Source organism: Chiloscyllium plagiosum, chromosome 24, assembly GCF_004010195.1.
Source record: "Chiloscyllium plagiosum isolate BGI_BamShark_2017 chromosome 24, ASM401019v2, whole genome shotgun sequence".
Taxonomy (NCBI): Eukaryota; Metazoa; Chordata; class Chondrichthyes; order Orectolobiformes; family Hemiscylliidae; genus Chiloscyllium; species Chiloscyllium plagiosum.
In genome coordinates, this window is record NC_057733.1 from 42,395,165 (window position 1) to 42,414,826 (window position 19,662).

Genomic DNA, 19,662 nt, shown 5'->3' on the forward strand with positions numbered 1-19,662 from the left:
CCCCTCTCCCCCTCTCCCCCTCTCCCATATCCTTCATCAAGACATAGGCCTTCTTCTTCAGTTTAACAAGAGATGCAATTTCTGAAGTAAACCACGGTTTCCTTACCTTATCACTTCCTCCCTGCATGACAGGGACATACATATCAAGGACACGCAATATCTGTTCCTTAAACCAGCTCCACATTTTGATTGTCTGCATCCCCTGCATTTTGCTATCCCATTCTATGCATCTTAATTCTTGCCTAATCGCATTGTAATTGCCCTTGCCCCATCGATAACTCTTGACCTGTGGCATGTACCTATCCCTTTCCATTGCTGAACTAAATGTAACTGAATTATGGTCACTCTCTCCAAAGTGCTCACCAACAACTAAATCAAACACCTGGCCTGGTTCATTACCAAGCACCAGATTCGGTGTGGCCTCCTCTTGTCGGCCCTTCGACATTCTGTGTCAGAAAACCCTCCTGTACACATTGGACATAAACTGATCCATCCAGCGTACTAGAGTAATAGCATTTCCAGTCAATGTTGGGGAAGTTAACGTCCCCCATAATGACCACCCTGTTCCTTTCACTCCTACCCAGAATAATTTTGCCAATCCTCTCTTCCACCTCCCCTGGGCCTCTGCGGAAGCCTATAAAAAAACTCCAATGCAGTGTGACCTCTCCTCTCCTGTTTCTAACCTCAGCCCACACTACCTCAGTAGATGAGTCCTCGTCAAATGTTCTTTCAGCCACTGTTATACTATCCTTGACTCTTTTTACCGCCTTGCCTGTTCTTAGTGAAAGATCTAAACCCTGGAACCTGCAACATCCATTCCTCACCCTGCACTATCCATGTCTCCGAAATGGCCACAACATCGAAGTCCCAGGTACCTATCCATGCTGCAAGCTCACCTACCTTATTTCGGATACCTCTGGCATTGAACTAGACACATTTCAAACCTGTTTGCTGTCTGCCAGCACACTCCTGTGACCCTGAAATCCTGTCCCTGTCCTCCTTACTCTTATCCTCCTGTGCACTGCAACTACACCTCAGGTTCCCATCCCCCTGCTGAGCTAGTTTAAACCCACCTGAATAGCACCAGCAAATTTCCCACCCACCCTCTGGTTCAAGTAAAGACCGAGGTAAAAACAATGACTGCAGATGCTGGAAACCAGATTCTGGATCAGTGGTGCTGGAAGAGCACAGCAATTCAGGCAGCATCCGAAGACCGGCAAAATCGACGTTTCGGGCAAAAGCCCTTCATCAGGAATAAAGGCAGAGAGCCTGAAGCGTGGAGAGATAAGCTAGAGGAGGGTGGGGGTGGGGAGAGAGTGGCATAGAGTACAATAGGTCAGTGGGGAAGGAGATGAAGGTGATAGGTCAGGGAGGAGAGGGTGGAGTGGATAGGTGGAAAAGGAGCTGGGCAGGTCGGACAAGTCCGGACAGGTCAGGGGATCGAGCTGCTGGAGGTTAGAAACTAGGTTGAGGTGGGGGAAGGGGAAATGAGGAAGCTGTTGAAATCCACATTGATGCCCTGGGGTTGAATTGTTCCGAGGCGGAAGATGAGGCGTTCTTCTTCCATGCGTCTGGTGGTGAGGGAGCGGCGGTGAAGGAGGCCCAGGACCTCCATGTCCTCGGCAGAGTGGGAGGGGGGGTTGAAATGTTGGGCCACGGGCGGTTTGGTTGGTTGGTGCGGGTGTCTCGGAGATGTTCCCTAATGCGCTCTGCTAGGAGGCGCCCAGTCTCCCCAATGTAGAGGAGACCGCATCGGGAGCAACGGATACAATAGATGATATTAGTGGATGTGCAGGTAAAACTTTGGATGTGGAAAGCTCCTTTGGGGCCTTGGATAGAGGTGAGGGAGGAGGTGTGGGCGCAGGTTTTAGAGTTCCTGCGGTGGCAGGGGAAAGTGCCAGGATGGGAGAGTGGGTCGTAGTAAAGACCGTCCTGTTTGTACAGGTCCCACCTTCCCCAGCTTATGGTAAATATCGCCCATCATTCTGTTTCCCCTGGAAGTTTTGAAGGCGCAATTACTTTTCCTGCGACCAACCTAGAAGGTCTTTAAGAGTTCATTTTAATTCTCATTTTGTATTTCACTTGCTCCTTGGTAAGGTTCTAAAGGGGTCCTTGCTTTATTTTTTCTTTGCATGGCGGTGTAATTTTCCCTGTCAATTTTCTTAGACTTGGATACTATGGATGCCTGATCTTCTTGCTCAGGTTGCTGGCAAGTATCGAATTGGCCTTCCTACAGCCTCCTGAGCTACCCCCTGCCAACGGTTTTCTGCCACAAGGCTCTGAGGGCCATTTCAGATTTTTCCCACTAATTGCAAGCTCAAGCTGATTTTTCCCTTGCAAAACCAAACTAAGATAATACCCTGCTTGGTGTTCCACGTGTTGCTTGATGAAACCAGTGTTTGTGATGCTGAAATGCAGGCCTAACAAAACTAACATCTCCTGTTGCTTCTTTCGATCTGATCTTTGTGTGTTCCCAAACAGAACAACCTGCTTTTATCAGCAAACAGAGATACATTAAAAAAAAACAACCTTTTTAATGAAGGCTGCATCCTTTGTGACTATCTCTATCACCTTGTGCCATGCTTTGCGATGACTACGATGGAAATGCAAACAAATTATTTCACCTTGAACCTTTACTGTTTGATTCTGCAACTTGTATGACTAATTTCCACTTCTGATTAGATTTTATGACCTTCATTCCCAGAATTACCAGTTATTTTTAAGCTTAGTTGAAGATAATAGGTTCTGGTTCTGCCAATACTTTCAATAAATGGCTTTAAAATTAATTTCCTGCTTGTTTGTGCAACATTCACATCAGGATTATTAGCAGTTTCTCAGTCAGGATTTTCCATTTATTTTGCATTTAATACTTCAATCTTCAACTCTCTAGAAGTTAAATTCTTTTAGGGTAAGAATTGTGAACTAGAATTATGAACAACGGTACTTGTATCAAATGATAAACAATCTGATTATAATTGGAATTGAAACAATACTTCTGAATAGAATTTAGATTTGCACATTTCTTTGAAAACTAGTTGTTGGTGAGTGATAGTACACATCTGGCAGCCCAACAACAATCATTACAGCTATTGTCAATCCAAATGAGTCAAAAAGTTCTTCCAGCTAAACAAACCGGAAGGGCATAGGATGAGTCATACAGCTGTGCTAAAGGTTCCACTGAGAGCCCACGCAAAGGATGCATACAATCAGGCTCACACAAGAACTTGACATGGAGAGGATAACCTACTGTCCAAGAGTGTGTTTTGGCACCTGAGATATCAATGGAGAGTTGCAATACACACACGGGGATCATCATTCTGTCCTGTGTTCTGCACCATTTCATATTGGATGAAGACCATCTGCTTGGATAATAAGGAGCTAGTGCTACTTGAGAAGAGGAGGAATGGACTCTGAAAATCCACAACGGTGAACAATGGGGGAAGTTGTTCCTGACCAAGTTTTTGATTCAGATTGTACAGCACATGTACAATGACGTGTATCCCCATTGTTGAAACTTGTTGAGCTGGTAGATGGGGAATAAGAAAGTGACTTCCAAGAGTAAATATGATTTAGATTAGATGTCATACAGTGTGGAAACAGGCCCTTTGGCCCAACCAGTCCACACCGACGCTCCAAAGAGTAACCCACCCAGACCCATTGCCCCTCTGACTAATGCACCGAACACTATGGGCAATTTAGCATGGCCAGTTCACCTGACATGCACACCTTTGGACTGTGGGAGGAAACCGGAGCAAACCCACGCGGTCACTGGGAGAATGTGCAAACTCCACACAGACAGTCACCGAGGCTGGAATTGAACCTGGAACCCTGGTGCTGTGAGGCTGCAGTGGTAACTGCTGAGCCACCATGCCGCCCAAATATATTTGACAGGTTTGGGAGACGAGATGTAAGAATACACAAAATAGGAGCTCAGGTCAGCCAGCTGACCCCTCAAACCCCCTTCCACCATTCAGCAAGATCTTGGCTGATATGATTATAGCCTTAACTCCACAGCCTACTATTTATTTGCTTTCCTCTAGACTAATACCTCCGGCTATATTACTGAGGAAGAACAGTGGTACAACTCTGCTGTGGCATCCTCTGTCACTGAAGGTCCCTGCTGGCTGCTGAAAATTGATAGGTGAACCGGACTGAGGTTGTTCTCTCTCCTGGAAGGTGGAAATGGATGTGTAGATACAAGGGGACTGAAGGTTGTATAATGTTGCTCTGTTTCGAGGACACACTATGTCTGGAGGCAAGTGATTACATATGGGCAATCAGTATCCCCTGCAGCAATCATGTTGAGTCCAAGGCCTTCTGTTGTGGGGAGGTCAGGACACTTAAATTGGGGATACCTCCACTGGTGCTGAAGCTTTTTCTGGGGATTAGATGCAACCAGATCAGGAAGTGAGGTTTCCGTTGGTGAGTGTCTGGCAAGAATATTGTGGGAGGTGAGAACACAGGAGAGTGGTTGTGAGAGTTTGGCAATCAACTACCTTGTTATTATCCTTTTTTTTTATTATGTACATATGTGACTTGTAACTGGTCACGGTTCTCCCAGAAGTCATTTCTAGTGAAAATGAGAGACTCTCAGGATCAAGTGCAAATCATTCCAGAAAAGAATCTCTCCGGCCTGTTCTGTTGTCTTAAAATGCTTGAACTGTGCTGAAATCTCCCTAGGCCAGCATTGCTTACAGCACTCTGTTTATCTAAAGAATGCGACTCTCGTTTAACTAATACAACCTGCCCAGGAAATGAGGCCATGGACTATGAGGGAAGAGTGGAGAGTGGCTGGAGAGTGGCAATGCGGCAGGCTAGCGCAGAGGGTCAGCCAGCAGCTTATCTGGGGGGATGGTGGCCAACCTGCCTCTTCACCATGCCCCACAACCACAAACTGCTATCTTATCTTTTTTTTTGTGCCAATGTGAAACAGTGGTTAGATATGAATGAAGGGAACAATGCATCATCAGATCTAGTGCCCATGCCTGCATGAAGAGCATGGTGATGTGTGAAAGAGGAGGTATGGTCATCTGGGTGATGGTGGATTCCTCCAAATTGTGACTTAGACTCCTCAGTCAGTCCAGAGGCTGCAATTATTCTCCTGTGACAGTTTGGCCATGATCATCAAGTGGTCATTCCTGATGAAGGGCTTTTGCCCGAACGTCAATTTTCCTGCTCCTCTGATGCTGCCTGGACCTGCTGCGCTATTCCAGCACAATACTCTTGACTCTAATCTCCAGCATCTGCAGTACTCACTTTCGTCTCAGTGGTCACTCAGTCAGGGATGGGTTCTGTCTTTCAGTCCACTGGATCGGGCCTCTAGCAGTCCTGGAATTTGAGTAAACATACTGTGGAGAATCTAATCTAATCTAATCTAAAACCATGTCTGGGCCTTTCTTATTGGCCACTGGGGGAGATTTTTTAATAATTTAGGAAATGGGCTATGGTCTACTGGGGATACACTTAATAGAAACTGGGGAGGTTTATAGTGTCTGTCCATGATGTAAACAAGGCAGAGGTCAGCATAACTTAGAGTATATTGGATGGGGTATTGTCAAACTAGAAGACAATCCAGCAATAACCGACTTCAAGCACTGGGGTGATGTTGTGGCAAGCCAAAGAGCATTTCAGACTCCCCTGGTTTATAGGGTGGTATGGACCTGGATAGCTATGAGGTGATGCCAGACTTGGAGCAGACATGGGGAAAGGATATCAGGGTAAAATGTTCCGTTCAAAGGACTGTGCGCTTATGGTTCTCAAATCTCCTGAAAGTCAAGGCTAATGGTGTCGATCAACCCTGCCACCTTTGTGCTCATATGGCTCGAAGGACCACCATCTCAGTCTCCTTATACAACAGCTGCCAGCAATTGCCCCACACTCTGCAGAGAAAGGAACAGGGCAAGTGTCACCACATTGAAGAAGAGCTCGCACATGAAACTGGATCTTTAGGTTTGATGCAACTATGTGCGGCTGACAGATAGCAAGTGTTAAAGCTGCCTCAGGATGTCCCAAGTCATTGTCTCATGCCTCTGCCAGTTGTTGAACAAAGAACTGCAGCCATATGTACTGTGGTAATCACATCCAGGGACCACAAAATGTAACCGTCTCACTTGATATGTATACTGCCCAATAGTCTTGGGGAGCTATTGGAAACCTTTTTTTTGTTATGGCTTTCACAGGCAGCAATCATAACTGCATCTATGATAGAAATGATGTTTTCGGGGAATGGATGGCTCACATGGCTGAACGGCTAGTTTGCAATACAGTGTGATCCAATTACATGGGTTCAATTCCCACATCAGCTGAGGTCACCATGAAAGACTTTATTTTTTCCTCAACCTCTCCCATCCAACCTGAGTGGTGGTGACCCTCGAGTTAAACCATCTTCCCACTCCCCATGTCTGCTCCACCCCTCTCACTAACCAATCAGAGTAACCCACTACCTGCATCCACCTACAACCATTCCATCCCCCTCCCTCCCCCTCCCCAGACTCTATGAAAAGTTTTGGCCTGAAACATTGACTTTTCTGCTCCTCGGCTGCTATCTGACCCACTTTGTTTTTCCAGCTTCACACCCTTTGACTCTGACTTCCAACATCTGCAGTCCTTACTGTCTGCCCAGAGTCATGTCTGTGTGTTCTATGCTTTCACTTACTGAGTTCTCTGTCAGCTTTCTGCTTACTGGATATAAAACTCCTACAATTGTTCGCTGTTACTTGCTTTACTTGTGTAATAAAATGGTGCCTTTTTTCTACTGATTCTGATCTCCTTGCTTCTGTCAAAACTAAAGTACATGCAATAACCTTGCTCTGGATGGTGGTTTAGCACTAAAACACAGCACACAAGAAGATAAATGTTTTTGAACAGAGTCCAAGTCCAGACTTTGAGTGAAGACTTCACTTTAGTTAACTACACTCCATAAAACTGATACCCCTGGACCATGACTGGGGTTGATTACTTGCTCCCCACATTTATACAATTCATTCACACCTTTTTTATGTATATATTTAATTGAAGAAAAGTTTCCCTTTTTACAAAAACACAAACCATAAAAAAACAAAATTATAAAAGTACAGAAAAGTAGAAATGATATTGTACTATTGTTATTATAGTAACGTTAACAATAAACTGCCTATTCTCCAAGATATATTTACTTAACTCATATTTACTTAACTTAAACCAAATTAGCACAGACTGAAATTAAATGCGATAACCCTAAGTTAAATTACAATCCACAAAAATTAAATGACACTACGTTGTACTTTATTTATATTACATTGCTCCACTCGTCACACCTCAAAGGCTCCTGTCCACAGGAGCAATAGTAATTCTACCCTTATTTACTAAGCACCTTCTCTTTTTCCCCCCCCCCGGCCCGGTCCCCGGACCACCATATACAGCCCTTGAGGCTATATAAAGGCCCTAATCAATACCGCTGACAGATCCATGTCTGTATAATTTAGAAATGGCCACCATGTCTTATGGAATTGCTCCATTCAGTGGTGCACTGTACTTGTCAGGTAATCCTGAGGGACGTGCTCCATCACAAGTGTATGCCACCCTGCAAGGCCTGGAGGCTTTTCTGATTTCCAGTTGATTAGGATGTTCTTCCTCGCACATTCACACCTCATTAATATATCCATCATTTTTTGCCTCATTGCGTTAGGTCTCCAGCATCTCTTTTGACCCATAGCAGACAATAACTGATTCCCTTTTTTCTTTTTAAATAAATCAGATACAATATAAAATAATATAAATAAATCACACAAACTGACAACATCCTATAGTCGTTTTAACGTGCAATAAGGTTCCAAGTGTCCTTATTTTAATATGCCCGGTGGTTTCTTAGAACCTGCTCCTTTGTACTTCTGATTTGTGTTTTATAAGAAAGAAGTAAGTTTTCAGTCAGATAGCTGACTGCTGATATTATCCACCCATGTCAATTTCAATTATGTACCATTTCTCCATTCTCCATGATCTGGTTTAAAATGACAACATCGATCCTCTGGCCTTTCTCATTCACAAATTCTGTTGCGTGCACATTATCAGTGATATTTTAGCAACACCCATCAAATGCTACCTTGATATCGAATCCCTGGGAAAACGCTCAAAAAAAACTGATCATTCACAAATGGCAGATTCTAGAATATTTTGGTTCTGCTGAGAAAGGCATTTCATCTGTTAGCTGTTAATCTTTTTAATGCCAGATATCCAGATCTAGAACAGAAATATCAAGATAGACAAAATAAATTAAGGTGCTACATTAAAATTAATTTTCTAATTTTAGTGAGTATGAAGGAAATTGCATTTTGAAACCCCAATTGCAAGTAATATTATCAATTAAACTGGATAATTATGCTAGTTAGCTACAACAGCAGCTTTAGTGGTTAGGTATATAATTTTTGCTAATTTTCTAAATTGTCATACATGTCTTGATACACACAAGCTTAGCTGATGATTCCACAAATTCTTAATGTTTTTGAGTTGATTGCATTTCATTAGTGATTCATCCATAAATCATGAAAATCACGTACAACCATTCATTGAAATAGGACGACTGTTACTCTCTCTGGAATTTTAAGTAAACTTTTTGAAGTGTACAAAAGACTAGAAGTACCACAAGCAAAGATTTTGTATATTTTACAGAGAAAATAATAAATCTTGAACTAAAAATAGTGTATTCTGGAAATACTTAACAGGTCAGTCAACATTTGAGGACGAAAGCAGAGTTAATGTTTTAAGACAATAAACCTTAACGATTTCTCTCGCCACAAGGCTGCCTGACCTCCTAGGCTTTTGCAACATATTCTGTTTTTATTTCAGCTTCCCAGCATTTGTAATATTCTACTTTTACTTTATTGCCTCTGGTTTCTAATGCATCAAAATTGATAACTTTTTAATGGAAAACAGCTGATCACTATATCCAAGTAATGATCTACATTCTAACAATTTTTAAACCTCTTTAATATTTTGAGCTACATTAATTTTAACAGGCAACTTCCATTGTTTCCAGATGTTCAAAGGACCAGAGCACAACATTGAATATATTTTCACTGCCACTTCTTCAGCGGTGTGTGGAGTCACGCTTGAAACAAATGGGAAAAAAGAATACTTAATTACAGGTAACGTACATCTATTCATTTTGAAAATTCTGCAAGAATACTTGAGTTTAAAGCCTGTTGGAAAGCCAGTTGAGTTGAACTTTTCAGTTTGCCCAATTGTCATCCTTGAAAGTAAAATCGCAAGTAGATAGGATAGTGAAGAAGGCATTTGGTATGCTTTCCTTTATTGGTCAGAGTATTGAGTACAGGAGTTGGGAGGTCATGTTGCAGCTGTATAGGACATTGGTTAGGCCACTTTTGGAATATTGTGTGCAATTCTGTTCTCCTTCCTATCGGAGCGATGTTGTGAAACTTGAAAGGGTTCAGAAAATATATAGATTAGATTACTTTGGCCCAACAAGTCCACACCGACCCTCCAAAGAGCAACCCACCCAGACCCATTCCCCTCTTCACCTAACACTACTGGCAATTTAGCATGGCCAATTCACCTAACCTGCACATTTTTGGACTGTGGGAGGAAACCAATGCAGACACTGGGAGAATGTGCAAACTCCACACCGACAATTGCCTGAGGCGGGAATTGAACCCAGGTCTCTGGCGTTGACGCAGCATGCTAACCACTGTGCTACCGTGCTGCCCCAATTTTTACAGTAAAAGCATGGATGGTGCCAGGGTTGGAGGATTTGAGCTATAGGGAGAGGTTGAAGAGACTGGGGCTGTTTTTCCTTTGAGCATTGGAGGCTGAGGGGTGACCTTATAGAAGTTTACAAAATCATGAGGGACATGGATAGAATAAATAGTTAAAGCTTTTTCCCTGGGGTGGGGCAATCCAGAACTAGAGGGCATAGATTTAGGGTGAAAGGGGAAAGATATAAAAGGGACTTAAGGGATAACTTTCTCATACAGAGGGTAGTGCGTGTATGGAATGAGCTGCCAGAGGAAGTAGTGGAGGTGAGTATAATTGTAACATTTACAAGGCATCTTGATGGGTACATGAATAGGAATGGTTTGGAGGGATATAGGCCAGGTGGGATTAGATGTGCTGTATATCTCTAATACGATAAGTTTGGGAAAGTGGAATACAGATGTTATGAGCTTCTTATAAACTAGTACGAATAGCTTTTAAGGTTGAATTCCTAGTAATCAACTTAAAGGATCACATAAGATTTCAAGTTTTAAGAACCTCACTGTACAAACTAAAAGCATCAAGGACTAAATACTATTTCAGAAGGCAATTTATGCTTTAAACGACAGAAAAGTTCCTCCATTTAACCCTTCAAAATAGCCAAAAATCACCGGCCACAATTATATTTTACTCTTGTTCTTCAAATAGCTATTAAAACCTCCCAGAATCAGTCCAAAGTTGTCCTTAGCTCCTGAATTGGATACTTCCATTATTTTCCTTTCCCTGTCTGGTAATATTTAATCGTAGAAATATCTTTCATAGTGAGGGTTTTTCTGGAGTTTATCCCTTTAGCTCAAGCTGGATGAATCTTCAAGCCCTGTTTGAAACCTTGAATTTTATTATTTTCAATTTGAGTGCAAACTCTTGCACTGTGAACCACGTGGACCTGCTGTGTCGATTTGCAGTCTAACTCATGCTGTTTTGAGACCTACTAGATTCCCAGGCCTGACTTATCGATAGCTTCCGATGCAATGACTTCTTTCAAATGCTAATTCCACAGGAATATGAATCACGTGTGCGAGTACGGTCAGCCAACCTTTCTACTGTGAACCTAATTCTTCTTGAAATTAAATGAACAGTTAAAGAATAATCATTTACAGAACCTAATATTCTTAAACCTTCCTGGGACTTTGGAGACTAAGTATCTATCCCTTGCCATTTTTACAATGTGAGCACCTTGCACCACCTCCCCAGTAAAACAGCTTGGTCCCCATATCATCTTCGATGTAAAGGCCAGACAGTTTGCTCTTCGTAACATTTGGAACAGATTACATGACCCTCTTCTTCTTTCCTACATTTTACCCTAAATTTACAGACAGTCCCAAAGCATAATCATTCAAAACCTCATTTATAAAACAGACACTAAGTAAGGAGAGAGAGAGAGAGAGAAAATAGATTGACTAATTGTCCAGTTCTACTCCAGCTCTTGCTAATAAGCAGAGGATCACTTCAACAGGAACTTAGTGAGCTGTTGCCTACTTACACATTCAGTGGAGTAAAGTTGGGAATTGACATTGCGTTACCACTTTAAGACATTCTCAGTCTTAAAAGATAGTATGATCATGTTGCTTTTTAAAAACACATTACACTACATTGTTTCGGAATACAATATTAGATTGCACATGTTCGAATCACTAGTTAGATGATCTAACTATGTATATATTCTGTAAAACTATTTTTGGAGCAGACAACAAAATAGAGAAACAAAAATCTCTGGAGAGAGACATTTTTATACAGCGCATCATACTTCCAACGAAACGAACAAGTCAGATATGTGATCTTTCACAAATGTGGGATGTAGACAAAGTCAAAGAGAAACAACAATTATAGAGTGGCTAATTTGTTCCAGAAAAATGAATCTACTACTACTACTTTTAACAGAGTAACAAATGTAAGTTTTACTCAGTCAAATTAAAACAATGTGAAAGACTCTGTATTTTTGTAATTACAAAGTAATTAGCCTGGAAGTAAGTTCTATTCTGGGTGGGCTGTAAGGCATTGTGATGAGATTAGAGGCCTGGAAAAATGGATTTCCCAAATGTCCTGCAGAACTTAACTGAGAGAATTCCTTTTTAAGAATTATTTTCGGCCACAGGTAGCTTAGCTGACAGAGGCCTTCTGGACAAGGTGCCTGCGTCATGGGTCAAAGCCTCCTCAAGCTGAGAGGCATGCTGGCATAATGAAGGAAATTAGGTAGACATCCAAATCACAAGAGAATGGGAGGTCTAATGGTTCCATTTTAAAAAACACGGGCAAATCACTGAGGAGAGGGATTATGTTGAGCCTGAGGAAAACATTACTGCTGTTCCTGGCCCACAAACAGCGATGTCAGGTACTTCACAGAATCACAGCATAATACCATTTTGCTTCATTAAAGAGACAATTTGGCCCGTCTTGTCTGTAGCAGCTCTCTGAATGAGGAAATCCATTAGTCCCATTGTCTCACCTTCTCCACCATATTCAAGAGCATTCCTCCTTTTCAGAAAATAATCCAATTCCCTTTTTGAATCCTTCAATTGCTCCTGATTCTAACACAGTCTAGTAGGTTGAGGGAGAAGAGTTGAAATAGTTTAACTAAGTTAGTACATTCTGGAAATTCCTCAGGGCACTGTCATGGGGCTGAGATGTTTGATCTCCAGGAACTACCATCCTCTGTTCCATGTTTTTCCCATATCCCTGTATATTTCAGTGGAGGGGTGTTGGGGTGGGAGGATTTTGCATTCCTTGGTGCCAAACTCAATGAAAAGCTTTTGTCAATGTTTTCTCCTTGCAGTCACACACTCCTTGCCCCTGGAATCCAGTTGTTGTGACTGTGTGTCTGAACATGGGCTGTAAGTAAGGTCCTGTAAGTAAGGCTGTAAGTAAAGATGCTTCTGGCATCTTTATGACCAAATAAGGGGCCCATCAGCTTCCCTCGTTTCAACCTGCAAGGCCAGTCACAACTAAGATTTGAATTTCCTTTTTAACATTTGAAATAACACAGAACTAATTAAGTGCAATTGCAAGACTTCCTTGTGTGAAAGAGGAATTTTATTACTTATTAACCCCAAGGTACTGCTCATGTTGGATATCAGTCGAGTTTGAAAGAAGTGGGATGGACCAGTACAATAAGAAAATAAAGAATATGTAGTTTAAAATGTTGCTTAGAGTGTTGGAGTTCTTCTAATTGAGCCTGAGCCCACTGCTGTTTGTTGATGTCTTATATCATCAAAGTAGCAAAGTTTGTAGAATTCTTAGTTCTCGCTGAATGGATGTTTCTCTGATTTTTGTTTTATCACCTCTCCAGAGATTCCCTTAACAAAAGAAAAATTGATTTTGGTCAATAAATTTTTGTTTTGAATGCCAGTATGATAGGGGTTCCCAGAAGTATAAAAACAGAATTAGAGTTTTCCTAAATATTTTAAAAATAAACGATTTTGCATCAGTCTTCACTGCAGAGGTTCAAAGCAACATTCCACAAGAAGCTACAAATGAGGAAATGAAAGGGAGGGAGGAACTGAGGAAAATTACACTCATCAGGGAAGTGGCAGTGAGTAAATTGTTGGCAACATGTGTTGACAAGTGCCTGGGACCTGGTGGTTTTCATACTCGGATCTTAACAGAAGTGTCAAGTGAGAAAATTGCTGCATAGGTTTTAATTTTCCAAAACGTCCCCCTGCTCTGGAAACATCCCATTAGATTGGAAGACAGCAAACATAATTCCTTGATTCAAAAATGTAGGGAGTCAGAACACAAAACTCCTCACGTACCTTGATAGCTGTCAGTTGAAAAAATGTTCGAAAATAAGAGTAAAGACGTTACAGCAGGTCACTTTGAAGTGTTCAAGGTATTCACTCCTTTTTGAGAAAAGGAAATCATATTTGACCAATTTATCCAATGAGCTTATGGAAGTAACACGTGGATAAAGGGAAATGGATGACTGAACTGCACTTAAGTTTCCAGAGCACATTTGATAAAGTACGTTTTCAAAGATTGTGGGAAAACAAAGCACATATTGGAGTAGCATGTTGACGTAGATAGAAGGTTGACCAGAAAGCAAAGAGTAGGCATATATGGGTCTTTTTTAAGGTTGAAAAGATTAAGTCATGGTATCCAACAGTTTTTAAGTCCGTAAGTGACTTGGATGGTTTCCAAATTTGTTGACACAAAGAAAAGTAAAGAAAGTAAGTTATGAAGAACGCATATGGAGAGTACAAAAGAGATTGAGTGGGCAAAGATCTGGCAAATATAGTATAATATGGAAAATGTGAAATTATTCATTTTGACTAGAATAATAAAATATAAGTACATTGTATAAATAGGAAGAGATTGCAAAGAGAGATCATGGTATCCTACAATGTTCTATGTAAGCTTCACAAATATATGACTATGCAACAACTTTTTTTTTTAAAAAAAGCCCTGCTCACTCTCTATCACCCTATGAACTCTGACTAAATGGCCTACTCCAATCCTTGTTCCTCCGTTTGGAATATTGGGATGGCTGATATGGTGATGCACAAAGACAAATGTTGCTGAACACAGACAGTTGCCAAAGATGCAGTCTTTCAGGAAATGTTGTCAAGTTTTTTTTTTCAGTCTTCTTTTCGAGAAACAACTGGCTAGGGTCCCGTCACAATAAGGCCCGTTTTCCAGGAACAGGAAAGCTGAGCTGCGAATTTGTTTTTTTAATAGCAGTTTTCTTATCAACTATTTCAAAACAATATCTGAAACTGAAGCCTGATGGTTATAAATCCAGACAGATGAGTTCCAAAAATATGCAGTTATCACAAGACATTTTGACTGCTCTAAAGAAATTCCTTGTTTAAGATAACTATCCTCATGTCCTTTCATTATCTTTTTGAGAAAATCCAATTCAGGTATCCAAAATCGTTCAAATTCAAATTCCCAGATTAGTAACTGCAAATCATTCGCGACTTGGCTTAAAGTGTTTTCTTTTGCAATTTGTACAAATCATAAAACAATAAAAGACAATGGCTTTTATTTTTATATGTCCATAGGTAAACTGGGTGAAGATGGAAAGATGTTAATCACACTCTGTGATTTTATTAAGCAATGGGACATGTTAACTCCCACACAGAAGAAAAGCCTGAACCAGAGATACCAAATGGGATGTGATTGTAAGGTAAGAGAATACAAATGATACAATAATCAAGAAAGTGATCTGTAATGAAAATATTATTTGGATCATGATTTCCTCATGAGCTTTAAAGGTTGGTGCATCTTGAGTTAGATTGGTTTCTCAATTTATCTTTCTGTAAATTGGAGGATATGCAAATGGCTGTAATTATTTTATACATTCAGATAGTCAGTCAGAATATTACATTTGGGACAGTGAGTTCTCCATGTGGAGGTTTCATCAAAACCTAAAATCGAAATTATTGTAAAATGCAAGATGCTATGTTTACAAGTGGAATTAGAATTCCTATGTGTAGAAACAGGCCCTTCGGCCCAATAAGTCAACACCGACCCTCCGAGTATCCCACCCAGACCTATTCTACATTTACCCCTGACTCATGCACCTAACCTTTCCATAACTGAACACAATGGGCAATTTAGCATGGCCAATTCACCTAACCTGCACATCTTTGGATTGTGGGAGGAAACCAGAGCTCCTGGAGGAAACCCACACAGACACAGCAAGAAAGTATCCCAAGGCTGGAAATGAACCTGGGTCCCTGGTGCTGTGAGAAGGAAATTGTGAGCAGACTTCTATGGCTACTTGGTTACCCCATTGGATAACCTAAACGTTGTGCTGTGGATGGCAATCTTGTCATTAGCTTCAGTGCTGACATCAGCTCATTGAACATAGACTTGAGTGAAAGGTAAGATCTTTCTGATCTAAATGGTTCTGTTGAAATTAAGGTTGGCAACCACAAAATTCATTTTTATCTTAACTGTGTTTTTTCCTTTTTTGGGTTAGTGAAGCTTTTTTCTTTCAAAACAGTTAAGAAATGCAGGTGGTCAAATATTGGCTGCAGTTTCTACATGTCCTCTTGACTTGTCCATCTTCCTTCCCATCTATCTGCTCCACATTCCTCTCTGACCTATCATTTTTCCCTCCCACCTTCATCTACCTATCACTTTCTCAGCTAACCCCCTCCTGCCCCCAGCCCCCGCCAAGCCCCACTCCCTTCCCATTTATCTCTCATCCTCCCTGGCCCACAAGCCTCATCCTTGAAAGGCTTTTGCCTGAAACGCTGCATTTTTTTGCCCCTGCTCTTTGGATGCTTCCTGACCTGCTGTGCTGTGCTTTGCTAACATCACATTCTCTTGACTCTGATCTCCAGCATCTGTAGTCCTCACTTTTTTCCAAGGTGTCTGAGGGAGTGGGTGTGCATGCAGTGACCATATCAGGGAAGGTTGTGGGAGATATGAAAGCGAATAAAGGAAGATGTTGTAGGCAATAGTGAGACTGGTACATCACGAGTCTTAGACTGAGGTGAGTGCAGCAGCAGAGATAGAGTGTGTGTGCACAAAGAAGGTTGTGGCACTTACCCTGCAGGGTCAGAGAGTTTCATTGACTTACTGATGGCACTGCTGACTCTTCCTCTGAACAGTGAACACTGCTTTAATGTCGAGCCAGGTGATAGGGTCTGGTGTCACAGCCTGAACTACTGGTCCCCGGGAAGAGGACCCTCTCTCCTTTGCACCAGCCCTGTTGATCAAAACCTCCAGCTCTGTTGAGGGAATTGTGATGCCATTATCCCCATCTCCGACATCTTCCAACTCTGTCCTTGAGCAAGAGGAGCAGTTTCAGAATTCCAGATTATACATCATCCTTTTAAGTGTGGTGCGAGTGCAGGGTTTGCTGGTCTTTTCGACAGATATTTGGTGAGTGGTGGGTTTCCCTGGGAGTACCATGTGGAATTACGATAGGGCTAGAATCAGACAGGAGTGCTGGATAGGTAGTTAATGAAGTGTTTGGTGAATACGACTAGAAATCTTGTTTGGCCTTATGGGTGAGAATCCCTCCAAAAAACTTGACGCAACTGAGTCAAAAAAGTAATCTTCAGGCCCAAGATTTTGTATGCGTGTACATCTAGAACAGACTCCATTTCTGTCACACCTGGCAATATGGACCAACTTGTCATATAATTTGAAACATCCAGGCTAAGAGACATGAGCTCAACATGTAACGTCCTTTCTATCAGGAATGGACCATGCATTCTACAGCTCAGTTGTAGCAAAATAATTTATTGTTAGACCCAGATGAACATGGCTTGCACACCATTTCCCGTGGCCACTAAACTGACATGTGGCCCACATTTGAATGGGTCCTTGAGACACCGAGTCCGCAGGCCCATGGATTAAGCCCAATGTTAAAATGTTATGATTTGTTATACTGTATGATACTCTTTAAGATGTTGAGATTGCCAATGGTTTCAACTGGAAACTTTCCCATAGATTGAATTTCTTCCTCATTTATTTTGTTTTCAGTTTTTTTTGCCAGCTGCTTTTATATTTGCTCCACAGTCAGTGGGAACGCTGACAAACAATTTTCCATGCCCATTAATCCTCAATATAATCTTTTGGAAATGCTCTTAACATTTTTGTTCACCATCTGCAGTTAGTGTCCACACCTTTCTAAATTGGCCTTGTAAAGGCTCTTAGCCTAATTGATTCAATGGTAACACCCTCACCAGAGTCGAGATATAGTCTAGGCTCGTTCTTGTGCACAGTGCTGAGGGTAGTGTTATAGTGTCGGATGAGGTGTTAAACAGAGGCCCTCGTCATGCAAAGATGAGGGCATTATGTGAGTTTGTTTCCAGTTGGGTGTTTTACCTATTGCAACTGATTTAGTCATCCCGTAAAAATGAGGAAACTGGACAGGGATGTCATGAAACTGAAGTATCCAATAGACATTTTCAAATCTAGCTGTTACGTACAAACAATTCTGCAGGCACAAGTGGCTGAGCTAATGCTAAGCTATAGTGTTACAACATAGGCACCTGCTTCCAGTAGCATGTCATGCTTCAGTTGATCCAGGGGAAGAGAATATAAGGTCACATGCTATGATGCAGTGATGATATCATGACCATGTCTCTTTAAAGCTCTACTTTCGTACTGACCAGGAGACATAAATGGTGGCTCAGTGGTTAGCACTGCCACCTTACAGTGCCAGGGACCCAGGTTTGTTTCCACCCTCAGAAGACCATCTGTGTGGAGTTTGCACATTCTCCCCGTTTCTGCATTGGTTTCCTCTGGCTGCTCTGGTGTCCTCCCACAGTCCAAAGATGTGCAAGTTAGGTGAATTGACCATGCTAAGTTGCCCATAGTGTTTAGGGATGTGTAGGTTAAGTGCATTAATCATGGGGAATGTAGAGTAATAGAGTAGGGGAATGGGTCTGAATGGGATACTCTTCAGAGGGTTGGTGTGGACTTGTTCAGCTAAATGGCCTGTTTCCACACTGTAGGGATTCTTTGAAACAAATACAATGTGGTATTTTCTATGTTTGAATCAGCATCCAGCTCCAGCCATCAAAAACCGATTGTGACCATTTATCTCATTACTGTGCTGTGTTTGTCCTGATAATAAGTTACTGACTTAGAACATAGAACATAGAAGAATACAGCGCAGTACAGGCCCTTCGGCACTCGCTGTTGCGCCGATCCAAGCCCACCTAACCTACACTAGCCCACTATCCTCCATATGCCTATCCAATGCCCGCTTAAATGCCCATAATGAGGGAGGGTCCACCACTGCTACTGGCAGGGCATTCCATGAACTCACGACTCGCTGAGTAAAGAACCTACCCCTAACATCTGTCCTATACCTACCCCCCCTTAATTTAAAGCTATGCCCCCTTGTAATAGCTGACTCCATACGAGGAAAAAGATTCTCACTGTCGACCCTATCTAAACCCCTAATCATCTTATACACCTCTATCAAGTCACCCCTAAACCTTCTTTTCTCCAATGAAAACAACCCCAAGTGCCTCAGCCTTTCCTCATACGATCTTTCTACCATACCAGGCAACATCCTGGTAAACCTCCTCTGCACCTGTTCCTTCACTAAATTTAAATTTACAATGAAGTATTTCAGAACATTGAGTAGATAAAAGATTATAGATAAATGCCAGTTTCTTGTTTTGTTCATGGGATGGGGGTGTTTCTCGCTAGACCAGCATTTGTTGTCCATCCCTAATTGCTCAGAGTGCAGTTGAGAGTCAACCACATTACTATGGGTCTGGAGTCACATGTAGGCCAGGCCAGACCAGGTCAGGATGGCAGTTTCCTTCCCTGAAGGACATTACTGAACCAAATGGGTTTCCCTAACAATCAGCAAATTGATTCATGGTCATTATTAGACTCTTAATTTCAGAGTTTTTGTTATTGAATTCAAATGCTGCTGTTTGTCATGGCTGAATGCAAACCCCTGGTCATCACCTGGCTTTCTGGATTAATGGTCCACCAATGATACCACTAGGCCGCCTGAATATTTATCCAGAACTTCTTGTTGGATTTGCTGTTTATGACTTGTGCAAGCATGTAAGGCTTTGAAGATCTCTAATCCTCACCACCAGCACCAAAATGGAGTTATTTGTGAACACAGTCAAATGGCCATAATCTTAACATGCATGCAACCAAGAGCCTAACAGTCCCTGCTGAATGTGGGACTCCTGCTGGGGCAGCTGGTGGTTGTGTAGTGGTGGGGAAGAAAGCCTATCCAATAGGCTACCAGTCTATCATAAACCAAGGAGCCCAGCGTTCTCACCACTTCTGCCATAATTGATGTCAAGATACCAGTGACAAGAACATTTTAAAATCAGAAGATGTTGTAAATCCTCAGCAAGGCCGAGCAACTGCGGAGAGAGGAACTGAGTTGGCATTTCAGATCAATGACTTTTTCATCAGAACGGATAAGAATGCTGTGAATAACCACTGCAGAATGAAGTTTAATGACTGAGCTCAGCT

At 41.8% G+C, this 19,662-nt stretch overlaps 1 protein-coding gene across 1 annotated transcript in view; it reads left to right on the plus strand.

Annotated features, from left to right (window-relative positions):
- timp2a (TIMP metallopeptidase inhibitor 2a) overlaps positions 1-19,662 on the plus strand; it is an 88,850-nt gene that overhangs the window by 63,450 nt on the left and 5,738 nt on the right. The window contains exons 3-4 of the mRNA XM_043714916.1: positions 9,014-9,122; positions 14,745-14,869. Of these exons, the coding sequence (XP_043570851.1) occupies positions 9,014-9,122; positions 14,745-14,869 (234 nt within the window). The remainder of the gene's footprint in view (positions 1-9,013; positions 9,123-14,744; positions 14,870-19,662) is intronic.